The 18,734-nt window shown below is 41.3% G+C and overlaps 1 protein-coding gene across 4 annotated transcripts in view; it reads right to left on the bottom strand.

Moving 5' to 3' along the window:
- Positions 1-9,122, bottom strand: part of PCNX2 (pecanex 2) — a 281,436-nt gene extending 272,314 nt beyond the window's left edge. For 3 of the 4 annotated variants that reach the window (XR_011496310.1, XM_014854585.3, XM_044758805.2), the window contains exon 1: positions 8,672-9,122. Coding sequence is in view for 2 of the 4 variants with exons in the window: in XM_014854585.3 (XP_014710071.3) it covers positions 8,672-8,824 (153 nt within the window). In the remaining 2 variants the exon portion in view is untranslated. The remainder of the gene's footprint in view (positions 1-8,671) is intronic. The other variant, XM_070492557.1, reaches the window with a different exon arrangement.
- Between the last annotated feature and the right edge of the window lie 9,612 nt (positions 9,123-18,734).

Raw genomic sequence — 18,734 nt, 5'->3', positions numbered from 1 at the left:
ACAAAGAAGAGACAAGACAACTAAAAGCAATGTATGATTCTTGATTGAATCTTGGATCCAGAAAAACAAAAAGAAGGGTTCGGTTGTGTAGGACACTATTGGGAAAATGGGAAATTGGATGGGAACTATATATTAGACGACAGCATTATATCAATGATACTTTTTTGAGTGTGTTAACTACATGGGAAAACGTCTTTTTCCTTAAGACATACCTGCTGATGCTTTTAGTAGGAAAGTTTATTGATGTCTACAACTTATTCAGAAGTGATACAGCAAAATTAAAAACGTATAGAGAGTGATGAAGCAAATGTGACAAAATGTTAACTGACGAATCTAAACGAAAGATATATAGTATTCATTGTGCTATTTTTGCAACTTTTCTGTAGACTAGAAATTTTTCAAAAATGAAAGTGGGGAATAAAAAAGTAGTATCATACTTCAATTTTGACCCAAAAAAAACTCATCAGTGTGTGTCACTGAGTGAAAATTAAACCCAAACTCCTCCTCATGGTCTACCATTTCTGCTTGGGTGACTCCTAGTCATCCGTCAGGCCTCAGATTAGAAGTTATTTCCTCTGGGAAGCATTCCCTAAATACCAAACCTAGGATAGCGTGTCCTGTCTTTACTATATAGCCCCTTATACTTCTCCAATATAACAATTATCATTGTTTTATTCACGTCAGTTTATCTTTATGTGCTAACTTCATGAGGAGAGATACCAATCTATCCTTTGCCTGTTGTTTCCCCAAGATCCAGCAGAACACCTGGCATTTAGCCCGTTGTTGTAGACACAAGTGCTGTCCCACAGATATATCCAGTTCTTCCCTTAGAACACGGTAACTCTCTCTTTGGAGTTAGGTGTGACCATGTGACTTGCCCTGATGAAGAAGTCTGAACGCAAGAGGTATTCACCATTTCTAGGCAGAAACTTCAAGAGCGAGTACATGACCCTCTCTCTCTCCATCCACCATGGTGACTAGCAGTGACCAGCCAGGGTGAGGATGATGGGGAACAGAGCCCCTAGCCCCCCAAAATGGAGGTTCCAGCAGCCTATATACCTACATTCCTACGATGAGCAGGACGCCCTGCTAACCATGTCTCCCACCCCCCACTGACCATGTTGGACGTGTAATATGAAAAATAAACTTGATAAAGCCAGGAGATTTTGAGGTTATTTGTTACATCAACACAAACTAGCACAGCCTAACTGATAGATATGTGTTCAAACACTGAATGAACCTTGACTCAAATAGCCAAATATTAGCAATAGGTTAAAAATCATTTGAAAACATATCTTTCATAGAGGACAGGTCAAATAAATTACTCTTTACTCACACAGTAGAATACTCTGTAGACCCTAAAAATAATGAAGTAGCTCTTTATATTATGATCTCCAAAAGATGTTCCAGAAAGTAGAAAAACAAGGATACGTACACATAAGTGACTGTGATGTGTATGCATATAACAAAATATTCAGTTGGAAGTGTTGACCAAAAAGGTAGGATAGATGTCAGATTTCAGTGCAACTTCTGGGACAAACCACATCCAGAAACTTCTAAATGGGTTATGAAAATGAGTTACATGACCCTAAAACCCCTCACCCAAAATGAGGATGTAACAGGGTCTAGAATGAGAGAATCTGTGAAGATTTTTGGAGGGGACCATTGGTATCCAGTGAGTCCTGTGTATCAACCAAAAGCAAGACAGAAAGCTTCAGTGGCACCCCTCAGAGACTTAACATGAGTTCCCCACAATTTGGACAGGGAGCGGGGAGCACAGAAGACTGGTGTCTGATTCCTTCCCAGAAGAGCTAAAAGATGAGACTGGCTGGCGAGCTGCTCTGATGGAGGGGCGAAGGAGAAGTTACTAGGTTGAGCTTGGCCTGCCCTCCCAGAGTCTGTTGAGGGAGAGAATATGTGAGTGTTCACATGGACTGTGTGTGTAAGGGTCTGCAAGAGTTTGCTTTAGATGCCAAAAGGGCTGCCAGAGCAGGGGAGACTGCACAGAAGGAAGCTGGAATAGACATCAAATTTCAAGGAACTCTGGAAGGAGCAAGGAACCAGGCAAGACAGAAAAACAGCAGCCCTCCTCCAGGGAATTGTGGGTGGGAAAGCGCTGGCAAGAATGGGGTCTCGGACAGCCTGCGAAGGGACCTTGCCAGAGAGAGTCAGCTGGGACGTACTTTAAGAGGCCAGAGCCAGCTCACTACCATGCCAGTTGACAAAGCGCCTTCCTGTTCTTCAACGCCAAAGGCGTCGGAAACCTGAGCCAAGGCGAGAGAGACGAAGAGAGTGAGAAAAGCCCAGGCTGTCCACACGCCTTCCTACCTGTAGAAACCACCACGACTGAAGCTCTGATCACCCCACGGAGCTGGATGCTCCGAAATATGGATCAAGTCTGCGTTTTGTTCCTTTAAGCAACTACAGGACAGGCATTACCTGTGACCTGAAGTCATGGGGCTTGCACTTGTTTCTACCTAGGAGCAGAGAGAAAACTCCTCCACAGGGTAAACCGAAAGGGACAGGGGAAGAAAGGGGGTGGCTTTATGGTTAAACCCAGGACCCCTCACAGCAAACTGCCACTCACGTGTGTCTAAAATATCACTGGAAGAACCCGGAGATGCATGGTGGCTGCCCCTCACGTGGGGTCCTAAAGACAAGTGTGGGGGTGGAATTAACTTTTCACTATATGCTGTTTCGCACATTTTCAGTTTTTGTATCTCTTCATGCCAATGTACAGGCAATAGATGCCCATGTTGTGAAGTTACTGGTGTTAGAGGAGGTATGGCTGCATGGGTAAGAACTCCAACTGCCTGGGCTCTAATTCTGGTTAGGTCAGGACTAGCTGTGCATCCTTAAGCACATTAACCAACCTGTCTGTGCCAATTTCACCAACTGTAAAATAAGAATAATGACAGTGCCCCTCTGGGTTTTTGTGAGGACAAGATGATTTAGTTCATTCAAAGTTCTTACAACAGTGCCTGCCTCATACACACTCAGTGAATGTTGGCTGTTATTATTACCTATTCGAGCAATATATATTAAAAAACAATAATAATATAATTATAAATGTTAAAGGGGAAAATTCCATATGAAAAAAAGAAGAAAATCTGAATACCATTAAGAACTAGTTCATTCTTTTCTCCCATAGTAAACAGGAAACAGATTTAGAGTGGATAAAATGGAAATAAGGTTAGGTAATATTTCGAAGTAATCATCTGAGAGGTGAAATGGTTAAAATCAGAAAACAATAATCTCCTGATAAGTATGAACCTCCATGCAAAAGAAATATTAAAGTGGAATTAAAGGGTATTACAGCTGGAAAAAATAACAGTCTATCTAAGGGGAGCAGCATCCAAATGTCACCAGTCACTAATTGGGAGAAATCTCAACAAGCCCCAAGAGAGGTGGGGGGGTGGGGGGACAAAAATTTAACCACCAGAAAATTAGTCATGAACTTGCAATACTAGAACAGAAAGAAAAATTTTTTTAAAAAAGCATGATTTTTGGAGGCTGCTCCAGAGGCCGACATCCGAGAACAAGGCAGGTGCTGGTTCTTTTGCCACAAACATAAAAACACAACCTGCCCGCAGACGTCCATGTGTCTAAATATAAGCAGGAGGAATTTTGCAGAAGGGGGGCAATCGTCACTCAAGAACGGGGGTATTAACTTGAATGACGGAAGACGACTGCCCCGGGACGCCTGTGGGATGGGGGACATCCTAGTGCAAGTGCTTACCCCAGAGAGCCAAGCCCTTTGCACACACAGTCCAAACAGCCATGGAGAGCAGCAACATTTTGAAGACAACTGCATGGGGTGGCATTCAGCCCAAATCTAGAAGGTCAGAGTCTGCACCTCTGTTGGCGGCCCTGGACCCAGGGCAGAATGGCTTTAAGCATCCCCAGGCTGCAGCCCCTTCACCTCAAATCCCACTCTGTTTCACGCAGGGGAGGGCAGGAGAAAGGAAGTTCAGACATTCCAGTGAGTTCTGGGGAAAGAGGAAAGGGGCATGCATCTCACCGTGAGAACAAATAAGGCCCCGAAGGTAGAATGAGCAGATAACAAGCTCCTGAGAGTCAAAGGAGAGACAGTATGGACCACGTGATTCGAGAGCAGAAAGTCTTTCTTACAAAGAAATTCATACAAATGCTGGGACTGACCAGGATGAGAGGTAACCTTTTGGGAACAGCAACATGTCAAGCAGTCCAGCAAAGTAACAACTATTAGGTGGACCCGTCCAGGCCCACTATGTAAGGCCACCAGCTGATAGGTTCAAATGCTGGCTGAAGTCCAGTCCCCAAGTCCTGCGCCAGGAAAGGGTACCTTCTTGGACAGACCGCTTCTCCATAATTCACACAAAGGCAACTTACCTGTTAAAAGTGGAGGCCGAAAGAGGGGTAGCCCAAGAAATGCAAAAACTAAGGAAAAACAGTTCCGTACCCAAATGGGGAATGGCTACCGACTATAACAGAAGAGTCACCAACTAGGTGTAACGATAACAGTTGGTACGTGCAGTGTGCTTACTGTACGCTAGCGTTATCCTAGCACACGACAGGGAGCCCCATTTGACTATAACTGTGGCCATTAGAAATAAACTGGTTCTTATCAAAGAACGTCTTCAAGGCTAAATTAAGAAGCAAAACTGGAAACCGAGAAAGTCTGGCTAAAATGAAAGGAAACACTCTTACAGTCATAAAGTAAAAGACAGGCTTCTGTGTGAAAATCATATATGATGTTGCCCTGCACGGGATCTGGAAGAATGTGAAGGGTCCACCCCATTTTTTCCACTACTCGGGATGACCATACCACCACCAAGATAATCAGAATTCCACTTTATGTGGGTCCACTGTTTCAGGGGTTCAAACACTCTCATGTGTACCAGGTCAGGCAGCACAGTGTCATGGAAAGGCCAAAGACTTGGATACAAGATCTCAGCTAAAATTCTGAATTTTACCACCTATTATCTAGACGGTCTTGGACAAGTACCCTAGTCCCTCTGGATCTCCATTGATAAATCTATCAAATGAAACCCACTGTCTCCATTTTGCAGATGATAAAACTAAGGCCTGAAGAAGTAAAATGACCTGCATGAGGTCACACACTTGACAAGCGGTAGAAGAGGAACATCTTTTGATACTAGCCGGTGCTGTCAGAACTTAGACGGGGGGCCAGCCCAGTGGCGCAGTGGTTAAGTTCACACGTTCCGCTTCTCGGCGGCCCAGGGTTCGCCGGTTCGGATCCCAGGTGTGGACATGGCACCACTTGGCAAGCCATGCTGTGGTAGGCATCCCACATACAAAGTAGAGGAAGATGGGCACAGATGTGAGCTCAGGGCCAGTCTTCTTCAGCAAAAAGAGGAGGACTGGCAGTGGTTAGCTCAGGGCTGATCTTCCTCAAAAAAAAAAAGGAATTTAGACAGGGTCAGAAGCAGGCCCAGGGTGCTCCTGTTCTAAAGCTCGACATGAATCTCAAAAGAATAAGCACAAGAACACATGGAATAGATGGAATAGATGAAAGTTTAAATGTCTCTGATGACAAATGCATCTTTCAGTTTGTCCAAAAGAAAATTAGGTTGATGATAAATCAAAGTAAAACTCTCTCCACATTATCCAAATTGGCTTAATGTTTGTAGTTGTGTATTTTCGAGCATTTCTCAAAAACATACAAAGAGTTCATAAGTGCTAATAAATAAACTACTTTCCATATTATCAACCAGACCTATGTAAACTCTAGGGCTGAGAGATAAGTTTGCCTCAATAATTAATGATAAAATTCTAATTTACATATTCAAAGTCTCCATTAAATTAAAACGTGGATACTCCCTACAGTGGAACTGTTTTGATTAAACGTGTTTAAATCAAATTGTGCAAAAAACAGAAAAGTTCAGGGTCCCTCATAAAAGTCCCTTAAATAATAGAACTTCAAATAAGCTCCAGCTGTCAGGGAGCAGCCAGGTATCTTTTTTGGACCAAGCTCTTGTAAGTGGAACAAACTGAAAAAGATGCACACGATCACAGGCAGCATTGAAGGGCAGAAGAAAACATTTAAGCATCAAGACCCAGAGAACAGAACCCCCATTGGGGAAGGAGGGTCTTTTATTTCTAAGGTCGCTTTAAGAGACCAGAAGACCAGAGCAAGAAAAAGGACAACCTGCAATATTTGCTAAGATAGGCTACATATTAAAAAGTAGCCTAACAATAAAAGGACTCACAGAAAATTAATCTATAATAGTTAAAAGCACACTGGCATAAAGATATAAAAATTTGGGTATATCTGGTCTGATCCCAAAAATCCAAGGTAAGAGTAAAATTATTTAAGGGATTAGCTTTTTACTTTCTAAATTCTTGAGATTTAGCCAAAAATTATTTCAAAATATCATTAGAGAGGAACTTAACTAAGGACAATTTCCTATTTACAAATATAAGGTAGAATCGAGCTACTCAATAAAGCATAATTAGGTAGAAATGAAGGGTTCTGATGCTATGCATACATAAAATCTTAAAAGGAGTTATGTAAAAATGAGCTCATATGCACAGAAAAAACTTCTGTAGGAATATATGTTAAATGTTAATGTTGCTGTTGCTGAGTAGCGGAATTAGAAGGGAAATACATATTGCTTTCATTATCGGGAAGCACTCAAAATATGTAGAGAAGTAGACAATATAATGCCGGTTGGAAGAGAAGGAGATGCAGGTTGATTTTATTCTTGGATATGAGATCATTGTTAACCAAACACAGAGCCCTCTGCTAGGCACAACAAGGAAAACCAAGATGAATCAACAAAACCAAAGCCCGAGTCCTCAGAAAGCTCAGGATCTTGGAGTAGAGGTAAAATACATACTTGTGCAACTAAGCACAAGGCAGAATTCAAAAGGTGCTATAGTGCTAACAGTAAACACAGAATGCCATAAGGGCAAGACAGAAATACCAGCTGAACGGAATCCGGGAAGCCTAGACAAAGATGGTCATTGTCTTTCCACTGGGCTCTGAAGGATGGAGAGATTTTGGCAAGTGAATGATGGGAAACAGAAAAAAAAAAAAGGCCAGCTCATCTTGAGCAGTCACTGTGTGCCCGGTACTGAGAAGCACTTTCATGCATTCATTCATTCAACTATTCATTAATTCATTCAATCCTCATATTCGCCCTATAAGAGAGGTACTATTATCCTGCTTTACAAACCAGGAAGATGCAGCGTGTTGAATCTCACACAACTAGGAAGCAGGAGAACCAGGCCTGAACCCAAGCTTGTGTTCCTCATCACTCTGCCCTGCCCCACCTCCAGGCAAAGAGAAAACACTGGGACCTAAAGGCGAAGGAAAATGATGAACAAGGTCACAGAAGAAGGAAACTTACATTTATTGAAGGGTCTCCACGGTCAGCCTCTGGATTAAGTGCTCTTTGTATGAAATTTTATTTATTTTTCCTATGAAACAGTCATATCACATGTATTTTAAGGACAAGAAAACGAAGGTTTAGATAGGTCAAACAGCTAATAAGTAGCAAAACAGAAATTTAAAGCAGGTCTGAGTCCAATCCCAGGTCGAGCTGGACAGATGGATGGTTTTACCTGCAGTATCTCATTTAAACCTCCAAACCACCCCATACATCTAGTAGCAGTATTCTTCTCATTTTACAGCTAATGAAATGAAAAACCAGATAAGGTAAGTAACTTCCCCAAGGTCACAGAACCGGAGGTGGACTCCACATTTAAGCCAGGCAACCTGACTTCGGAGACAGAATTCTGACCCTCTGGATAAACTGCCAGAAGAGTAAAAGGGAGCCAAATCATGGACAACCTCTAATGTCAAACTCGGAATCGATCAGCCGTACAAACTCACTGAAGATTTCTGCTGTGGAGAACATGATCGAATTATGTTTCAGGAATAAAGTCCTTCAAATAAATATCAAAATTAGATTCTTGGCACATAAAGTTTAATAAGACATGGCTCACCTTACCTATACAGCTTTTCAAATAAGGTTAACCATTGTTTCTATTAGGCATATTTAATTTACCTAAGAAGGTCATCTATGTAGTTATCCCGCAAGTACTCAATTCTGGTAACCCTACGAAAGTGTCAAGCCCCAACTGGGTGCTGTAATACTTTGCTTAGCATAAACTCCATTAGATTTACCCATTATTATATCTTTCTACAGATTTCTTTACATAGTTGCGGAGAAACTGCAAGTTGAGTGACAATTGAACCTGCCTTCTCAAAGCAAAACAGGAAGGGGGGGGGCGGAAAGATCAACAATTGAAATAGGTTTGCTTTTAACATTTCATTCTGCCTTTTGGCTACGATGCACACTATCTTATACCAAATATAAGCCCAAGCTAACCAGCCAAGAGACCTAAAGTTGTCCACCTACAAAACAGGTTCAACATTTCCCAGTCACAAGCAGAGTCTGACTCATCCTAACAGCCAGCATCAATTCTTAATGAGTCCCAGAGGCCCCAAAGTCCTTTCTAATTCTTTTCCTGCCAGTGGGTCCCTATCCCCTCTTCCCTGTACTTGCTCCGTCCCAAATTCCTGAAGACCTCCCCCGTCCCACCTCTTAAAAAATCACTGCCAACCCTTTGCATCACGAGGCAGACACACAGGTTTGAGTCACTTTCTCTCCATCTTCCCTCCATCCCCACGACTCCCCAGGGCTTGAATCTCCCCACTCACCAGGTGCAGGGTCAGGGGCAGCAGCAGCAGGAACAGCCACAGGTAGAGGTGGCAGCTGTTGGTGAACTTGCTCTGCTCCGGGTCGTGGTACCAGCCCCCCGTGAGCGCGGCCCAGACGCCCTGCCGGAGCAGCTGCAGCACCTGGGACACCATGCCTGCTGCTCCCCGGGGCCGGCGCACAGCGCGCCGCACGCTGCCCGCCGCTGCCGGGTCCCCGGACGTCCTCAGCTTTAATACCCGGGCCTTCGGGCGGCGCCAGCGCCGCCGCCGCCGCTGCCGCCGCCCCCTCCACCTCCTTCCGCCCCACGGCTGAAGCTCGAGCTGCTTTTCTGCCCAGACCCGCGAACCGCGGCGCCGGAGCCGGCTGCTGCCGCCGGGCAGGTGGGCGCCATGTCCGAGGGAGGAAGGAATTTCCCATGGTGCTCAGAGGCGGCTGCTCAGAAGATGCTCCAAAGGCTCCTCCCAGCGCCCGCCCAGAGTCCTTCCATAGGCCTTCCTTGAGGGGTGAGAAAGATTTCTGTGAGTCCTTCCAGCCTCTCCTCTTTTGCCTCTGCCCCGCAACCCCCTCCTTTTCTCCCAATCCTCCAATTAAGGGGCGTGAAAGGCTTAAAAATCAAAGATGTTCTCATGCAGAAGAGGCAAACCGGGACATGTTCCTTTGCCTTTTCCTTTTTTGCCTCCTGCACCAAAATATTTACGTAACTCCAGATCCTGTCACACGTCACTCAGTGTACTTTCCTCCCCTGCGCACTGCCTGCACAGCTTCATTCTCAATTAACTAGCTGCTGACCCCAGACGTTCTACTAGTCTAAGCTCTACCTGAGCCTTTGACACTGACCTTTTTTCCTCCCTCTTATTTTCTCCTCCTTCTCCTGTTGTCCAACTTGGTAGATAATGAATAATTCTTTATCTTCCTGGAATAATTTCAGGAGCCTCAATTCGGCTACTTGTCTTTTTATATATTTCCTAGAACATAATCCCAGGCATCAACCGGCTATTTAGAATGTTAGTCTAAGTTTCCATACTGTTTAGATAGGAAGACCCACTAGAAGGTATCATTGAACTAACAATCGTTAAGCTTTTGTAATATTTTCTCATTTATAGTAGATTAATTTCAGATTCTGTTCTGAAAGCAAGTTTTGGACAAGGAAGAGATAAAGAGGAACTCGCCTTCCTTAGAATAAGGAATGGAAGCCCCCAGTATTAGTAATTAGTAACTTAAAGTAAACAAGTTTGAGATTCTTGAAGAGAACAGGTTTTGGGAAGGGAGGCGATATAAGGGAACTTGTCTTCCTTAAGAATGAACAGAGGAAGCCCTGTGGGAGCTAGGGCCTTTGGGAAGAACAAGAACTAGAAGGCTCCATTATCCCGAACATTACTTTCCTGCATCATGCTTACTCATCTGTCGCAAACACATCGTACCTCTTCTCTGATATGTGCACCTGTGTATGCCCTGGCCACACGCTGGTCTCCAGCAGCATCTGCTCATGGCTGCCTCAGTTAGGCCTAATAAAGGCACACCAGCCTTTCTATGCTGAAATGAAATAGCAGGAGGTCCATCATGAGGAGTGGGTCTAGACATGAGAGTCCACTGGGTTACAGCAAAAGCCTCATATTGGTGTGTATACCTTCAGCCTTAACCACTCTTTAATCTACTCTGCATTTGTCTGCAGGAATGACTAGCCAAATTGTAATAATGATGCTTTCTGTATTGGGAGAATAATTTTCTCAAAGACACAGAGGATGTTTGTTTTCATATGGTCTCAATGCTTTTTAACCTACCAGGTATTCTATAAATGTTTAATGAATCAATCAATCAACTCTGCAGGAAAGACCTGCACTAAAAGATCACTTTCATGGGTCTAGGAGGAATGGCCATGCAGCAGGCCCATTCCTGCACTGAAGGAGTGCCCTTATCCATTTGTGTCTGATTCATCAAATATTTATTGAGCACCTTCTGTGTGCCAGGCATTTTGCTAAAGACTGGGAAACCAAATATAAATAAAATATAGTTCTATCACGACAGAGTTCACTGACTACAATAGGAGACAAGAAAATCAACAAAGACTTGCAATAAAATGTGCTGTGTGATGTAATAGGATTATTTATATATATACTATTGGAGGAGGTCACAGAGAGGACATGACCACCAGTTGACCCAAGAGCTGGATCCTGGCAATCAGAGGCTCCTTTACCCCCCACCCCCACCCCGTGGTTCGAATATACATTCCACCACCATTCCCACACTGCGAGGATGCAATCTTGAGAGAGTAATGTGTTATTGAGAATGTCTGGACTAAATACAAGACTGAACCCCATTAAGGCTTCTATATAAACTCTTAAGATGCTGGCGGGTGAGTGTGGAGATCTACCTGTCTTGTGGCCACCCAAGGCAAGCCTCATATGCAAGTTTCCTTACGTATTAAAAATAAATCTGCCAGGGGGCCAGCCCGGTGGTGCAGCGGTTAAGTTCCCATGTTCTGCTTCGGCAGCCCAGGGTTCGCTGGTTCAGATCCTGGGTGTGGACATGGCACCGCTTGGGAACTCATGCTGTGGTAGGCGTCCCACATATAAAGTAGAGGAAGATGGGCATGGATGTTAGCTCAGGGCCAGTCTTCCTCAGCAAAAATAGGAGGATTGGCAGCAGATGTTAGCTCAGGGTTAATCTTTCTCAAAAAAATAAATAAATAAATCTACCAGGCACATATATGTCAAGAAAAAGAAACATGGCAATTTTGAGAAAGTGTCAGTATAGTTGAATATGCCTAGAAGGTAGGACTGGGAAGAGAGGAAATGGAACAGTCGAAAACTTAATGAGAGAGATAAACAGAGGTCAGTTTTGAGGTTCTTCAGACCTCATCCTAGGCCATAGACAGGCATTGAAAGGCTTCAAGCATGGATGTGACCTGAACAACAGCACAGGGGGAATCGTTGAATCCCTGAACCAGCAGGAATGGACACAATGTTGAGGGATCAAATAGGACTTTATGACTTAGAAACCAATTCCGTGTAGAGGTAAAAGAATAAGGTACCTTTCCAGTTTTGGTTGGGGTGAGTATGCTGTAAAATTAATCAAGTTATGGAATATAGGCTGTTTAGCAGGAAAAAATTATACACTGAATCTGAGTTGCCTGAGGACTGTGGGAGGTCAAAGCAGGGCAAGTATGGTTCTGGAGCTTAGCTCGGAGAGGTGTCTGAAATAGAGATGTTGTCTTGGGAGAAATCAGCATCTAGTCCCATGAAAGAGAATGGCAGTCTCCTGGGAAAGAATGTGGAGTAAGGAGACATGAGGATTGTGGAGCACAAGGATTAAAGGCACAGGCAGGAGAAAAAGAGGAAGGAGAGTAGGAGATCAAGGTGAGCCTGTTACCACCAATTAACTACACGAGGAAGGAGTAATTCAAGAAGGAAATGGCTAACAGTGTCAAGTGCCATAGAAGAGACCAAATACAAAGACTGAAATTTGTCCTTAGGAGCGACCTGTGCCACAGAAGCTTCAAGGACTGAAGATGGTGAAGTGGGCAGACACCTAACTGCATTGTGTTTTTTAAAAAGTGAACATTAGTGAAGAAGTAAAGGCAGCCAAAGTAGGCCACTCCTTAGATGCCGTGAAGGTAGGTGTAATCTAAATGCAGGTACAGGGTCAAAAATTTTTCCTTTTGACTGATTGGCTCTTAATCTGGGGAAAAATTAAGCATGTTTCTTCTCCACTACTCTGCTTCTCCTGGGATGGTCTTAATCTGTTGTGCTGGCTTTATTTATTATGTATATGTTGATGACCGAAGTCTCTATATCCAGCCTTGACTTCTTTTCTGAACTTCAGATTTATATCCACTGGGGTGCTCCCCATCTCCAGGCCCTCAACGTATTCAAACATGTGCTCACTGGCTTCTCCCTTATTGTTATTTTCCCTTTGGACCTTCTGTATTTTGGATCTCTACAATCCACCCAATCCTTTAGAACCCAGAAGCTATCCTAGGTTCCTTCTCTCTCTCCTTCTCCTCTCTCTTACCACCATTTCCAGTCAATCACCAAGTCCTATCAATTTTATCTTCTAATGATTATTAACTAGATACGCTTTGCTCTGTCCCTACTACCAACTGCTTCAAGTCAAGTCCTCAGGATTTCTCACTTGAACTATTGCAGTGGCTCCTAATGGGTTTTCCTGTGTCCAGCTTAACCCTGTATATCAGTTAAGGTCCACCCAAAAAAAGGGAGCGACTCTGGCTTTTGAACAGAGATAATTTTTACACAGGAAATGGAAAAGCTGAGAAAGTAAGCAAGGGATGATGAATAACCCAGAGATTAACAACAGCAGAAGCAGAACTCCTAGGACTGGAGGAACAATGAGAGGAGGTAGTATTGTCAGAACCTAAAAGCCAAGGATCGGCAGCAGGAGATAGAGCCATAGCGGAGCTGTCTGGAGAGAGCTGGACCCTGGAAGATATGCAGCTGCCACAGGAGGTGATTGTGCCACGTGAATACCCTGACTTCTCTTCTCCAGCCTTCCAGTCTCCTATCTGTTCCTTCCATTGGCCAAACCTCCCTAGAAGCCTCAGTGCAAGGAAGCCTGGGAAATGTAGTTACCTGTAATACAGATTAGAGGAGGTAAAGGAGAAGCCAAAGTGATGTACATAAAATGTAAATCCACCCAGGTTATCCCTTCTTAAAATTCTTTCCATCACACTTCGAATAAACAAACCAGAAGCAGTTAAGTGCCCTTGAAGTCTTGCCATCACCTAAGCCCTCCAACCTCATCTCTGAAACCCAAACTGCTTTTCTTTCTTTGCACATCCCATGTGGCTTCATGCCTTTCTGCCTTTGCTGGTGCTCTCCCTCAACAAGTCAACAAATGTCAACATGTCTACACACATACACACACACACACACTGGTGGGATTTTGGTTGGGATTACAACTGAATCTACTAGTCAATTTTGAGAGAATTGACATCTTTTCAATATGGAATTAGAGATACAGTATATAGCTCTTCATCTTTTAAGATCTCTCAAAAACATTTTATAGTTTTCTATGTAGAATTATTGCATATTATTTATTGAAACCCAGTGTATTCCATGATCCAATTGGCTAGGGGTGAGAGAAGCAGTGTAAAAATTGAAATATTATGGAACCAGAAATAATTGGAATTGAAATATTGAAATAATATGGGAACCGGAATAGCACCCCTTCATGGCCAGAGGCATATCCAGCTTCATTTGGTAGGACTAAGTGAAGTGTATTTGTCTAGCAGCCCCAGATGTGGCCTACAGAGAGGGCAGTGTTTCAGCCATGTTTGAGTCACCATAGTATAAACAGCTGGGTTGGGTGGAGTAAGATAGCTTCGCAGAGCAGTAAAATCCCTGAAGTTCTTGGCTTCCCAAAGCCTCTTTTCACTAGTTCCCTCTGTCAACTACAACTCTAAATTGATACAGACATTCTTAAGATTGTTTCAGCAGAGGATGAAGATAAGGTTATGCCAAAGAGCAGACCCTAGTGAACAAATAGAAGTAGTTTAGAGCCCTGGACAAAGGATTGGCTGTTAAAGTACCCACACCAGCCTTTACCTTGGTGTGGGCTGCCCACTGAGACTAGTAAAGAGGTAATGTTGCTGCTCAAAGATCCATGTTGCTCAAGAAAGAGCCCTCATCTGCCAATCAGCTCTTGGCCCGTGGGCCCCAATGAGTAGCTGGCCTGCAGGCCCATTCTTGCTCACTAACAATTCTGGATCAAATACTCTTTGGACTCCCAGAGGGTTCTGAGTGTGGGCAAGTGGAAGAAGTTGTACTTACTAGACAAATGAAATGGTGATTGATAAAAGTTCTTGTAGCGGTAAAGCTAGCTATTAATCCTCATTAATTTAAAGAACCTCATTTATAAATATGAGCAAAATATCAAAATTAAAAATTAGTAGCATAACTAAAAGTTTAAAAGCTAACCACTCTAAGAAAATGGCCCCCACTAAAATAAACACATGAAGAAAATGAGAGGTCTTTAAAAATTATAATTAATATTATCTGTGAGATTTGAGGTAATATTGCATTGATTAAAAATAAAATAACAGGGGGCAGCCCAGTGGCATAGTGGTTAAGTTCACATGCTCTGCTTCAGCAGCCTAGGGTTTGCAGGTTCAGATCCCAGGCACAGACCTACACATCGCTCATCAAGCCATGCTGTGGCAGCATCCTGCATACAAAAATAGAGGAAGACTGGCACAGATGTTAGCTTGGGGCAACTCTTCCTCAAGTAAAAAGAGGAAGATTGGCAACAGATGTTAGCTCAGGGCCAATCTTCCTCATCAAATAAATAAATAAAATAACAGGCTATTATTAAAGAGGAGCAATTGGAAAGAAAAGACAATTTTGACTATTAACGGAGCTTGTGATTATCATATAGAAACACTTTCAGAAAATAGAGAAAGAAGAATACTTGTTAACTCATTCTATGAGGCAATTATTTTCGTGATACCAAAAACAGATGAAGACATGACAAGAAAACTAAACTACAGACCACTTGTTATCCCTCTATAACAAAAGCAAAAATCCTCAACAAAATATTGGCAGTCTGAATCCAACAATATATAAAAAGGATTATATACTATGATCAAGTAAGATTCATTCCAGGAATTCAAAGTTGGTTTAACGTCCAAAAATCAGTTAAGTATTTAAAAGCATGCCTCATCTTTGTGTTGCAAGCCTGCTACACTCTTGTATATCCGTTCTCAGAGCTACTGGAAAATATGCTTCATCAAAATGAGTAAATATACTAAGGAAGAGACGATCATGGGACCCAGAAAACAAGCTACTGAAAAACAGAATGAGAAAATAAAAAAGAATTCTCTAATTACAAAACAGCAGACCTAGAGAACAGTCAATCCAGATGAAGCATCAAGATGGATTTTGAATACGGTATCTTTAACAATTTTAGGTCTATGTGAATATTTCATTTCTTTTGACTTTTTGGTCAATTGTATTTTTTTAAGAATTTGTCCATCTTATCTAAATTTTCTACTTCTATTGGCATCAAGTTGTTCATACTATCCTCTTGTGATTTTTGTAAATGTCTGTAAGATACACCTTTTCATTTCTAAAACTGGTTATTTGTGCCCATTTTTCATGATCACACATCAGGGATTTATCAGTTTCATTAGTCTTTTCAAAGAATAAAATTTTGACTTTGCTGATCTTCTCTATCAAATTTTTGTTTTCTGTTTTCTTAATTTATGTTCTTATCTTTGTTTTCCTCTATTCTGTTGTACTTGAGTCTATTTTTTTCTTATTTTTCTAACATCTTGAGATGGATGCTTGGCTCATTTGTTTTTTGCCTCCCCCCGCCACCAATGTAAACCAAATAAATTTCTCTCTAAGCATGGCATTAGTTGCACTCTAAAATTTTTTGATATGTTTTATTATTGTTCAATTCAAAACATTTTCTAATTTCCATTGGGATTTCTTTAATCCACAAGTTATATAGAAATACATTGCTTCTAGATAGTATAGACACATATGAGCATTTTATAATAATCTATGATTTCTCATTTGATTCCAGAGAACATTCTCTGAATGATTTCAATCATTTGTTGAGACTTGACTTATGACAAAGAATATGGTCAGTTTTGTAAATGTTTGTATGTGCTTAAAAAAATGATTTACCTGTACTTTTAAGATACAGTATTCTATAAATCTCCATTTATTAAATCTGACCATCGTTTGTTCAAATTTTCTATATCCTTACTGATATTTTGTTTGCTTTTCTATTAGTTACTGACAGAGATGTGTCTATTTGTTTTTACATTCTGCCAAATAGAAAAACACATACACATTTACAAAGTATTCACAAAATAGACCATATTCTTTACCATAAATCAAACATCACTAAATTTCAAATAATTGAAATCATTCGGATTATGTTCTGTGGAATTAAATGAGAAGTTAAAGATTATTAGAAACTCATCATACATAAAAAATATGCAATATATATCTATAAAAACATATACACATATTATATATACACCATGTTATTAGGTATATCTAATTAAAAATTTTTACATCTTCCTGAAGAAATGAATCTTTTATACTCATGCAGAGTCCCTCCAATAATTTTTTTTTTTACTTTATTTCAATTTTGTCTGATATCAGTTTAGTCACACCAGATTTCTTTTGGTTATTTGTTTGTATGGAATATCTTTTTGCATCATTTTACTTTCAACTCTTCTCTGTCATTATGTTCTAGGTTTCTCTCTTATAAGCAGCTAATTAGATTTTGATTTTTACTTAGTCTGATAATCTTTGCTTTATAATTGGGATACTTAGTCTGCTTACATTTAACATAACTATTAATATATTTGGATTTAATCATATCATCTTACAAATGATTTTCAATTAGTCCTGCTTCTTCTATTCTCTATCTTGGTCTTTTGGATGGATTGTGTTTCATTATTCAAGCTTTCCTTATGTTACCTTAAAAGTCATAAACGCTTAAACCTTTTGTTCAAGGGATCAGAAATATAAAGTGGTATATTTCTAATGGAGGTAGAATTATACAGTAGACAGGATAATGTCAGGACGTGGGGGACACATGGAGAAGCAGCACAGAGAAGTACAGGCATGGGATAGGTATTACCCTGTTGTGTAGGAGGTGGAGGTAAAGCAAAAATTATTTATAATGATGTAGGGATTTCACAGAGCATAACAAAGAATTTGGAGGGAACAGAGAAAAGGTAGGCTAATCCTCAACCAGTAGATACAAAGAGGTAAGGAAATAAGAATAAGACTGTGTTTAGGGGAAACTCCTGATATGTGGAAAACTAACACTTTACTCCAAGATGCTTAGCTCTGCCTAAGAGTAAACATATAATAATGTTTTTTTGTTCTTTTAACTGCATATTATAAATCCAACAGTCAAGTCTGAAGTAGAAAACACCCATTATTATTATTAATTATTATTATTATAGGAAGACAATAATGGAAGAGGAGGAGAGAAAAAAGAGAAAAACTAGAGTGGCCTTTATCATTTGTAGCACTAGGTGGCACCAGAACATCGCTTCAAATACAGTAAAACACAGATTGCTGGTATTATAAAGCAAGAAAACACTTTAACAAAGGGTGAATTCAATATCGCAGAAAGCTTCCCCTAAATGGCAGTTCTGGTTTTCACCTGATTTATTTGTTCATGTTTTGTGAAGGTGAGTGTGTAATGCGTGTGTGTGTGTGTGTTGTGGGTGACTACTATTATTTTTCTAAATTATTCTTTCTTAAACTTCTATACAAATTAGTGTCCCTGAAGGACAGAATAGAAATAATAGAACCTAAGGTATATGCTAAATTATAATTAAAGAACTTTTTAGAAAGAAAAGAGGATTTTACCTAAACATTAAAAGGTTAGATCATGCCTCTATCCTCAAAATGAAAAAAAAAAAATTAACATTAAGATCGAGCCTATGGCAATTGACCTCTGCAGTCGCAGAGTAAGGACCTTGGTAAACTCATTCTCCCACAAAAGCAATGAAAATACAGGCAAACCAATTAAAATCGATCACTTCAGGATCCTGGAAATTAACCAAAGCGACAGATTAAACTGCGAGTAATCTATCCAAGAGAAACTATTGAACTTAGGTAAGAGAGTGGAGTCTGTGACATTTTATCAGGGGCTATTCCCATCACTCCTCCATCTCAAGCTCAGTGACCTGCCCTACGACAATATACAAGGGTGTCCTTTAGGCTGAAATGAAAGGACACTAGCCAATAACTTGAATCCACACAGAGAAATAAACGGCACCAGTAAAGGTAGCTACACAGGTAAATATTTAAAAAGCATAACTGGGGCCAGCCCCATGGCCTAGTGGTTGAGTTCGCGTGCTCCACCTTGGTAACCCAGGACGTCTCCAGTTTGGATGCTGCGTGCAGAGATGGCACCACTCGTCAGGCCCTGCTGAGGCGACATCCCACACAGCACAACCAGAGGCACTCACAACTAGAGTATACAACTATGTACTGGGGGGGGTGCTTTGGGGAGAAGAATAAAAAAAAAGAAGATTAGCAACAGTTGTTAGCTCAGGTGCCAATCTTA

This window comes from Equus asinus, chromosome 2 (assembly GCF_041296235.1).
Source record: "Equus asinus isolate D_3611 breed Donkey chromosome 2, EquAss-T2T_v2, whole genome shotgun sequence".
NCBI lineage: Eukaryota > Metazoa > Chordata > Mammalia > Perissodactyla > Equidae > Equus > Equus asinus.
The sequence above is the reverse complement of the archived record's forward strand: the minus strand, read 5'-3'. Positions and strand labels throughout refer to the sequence as shown.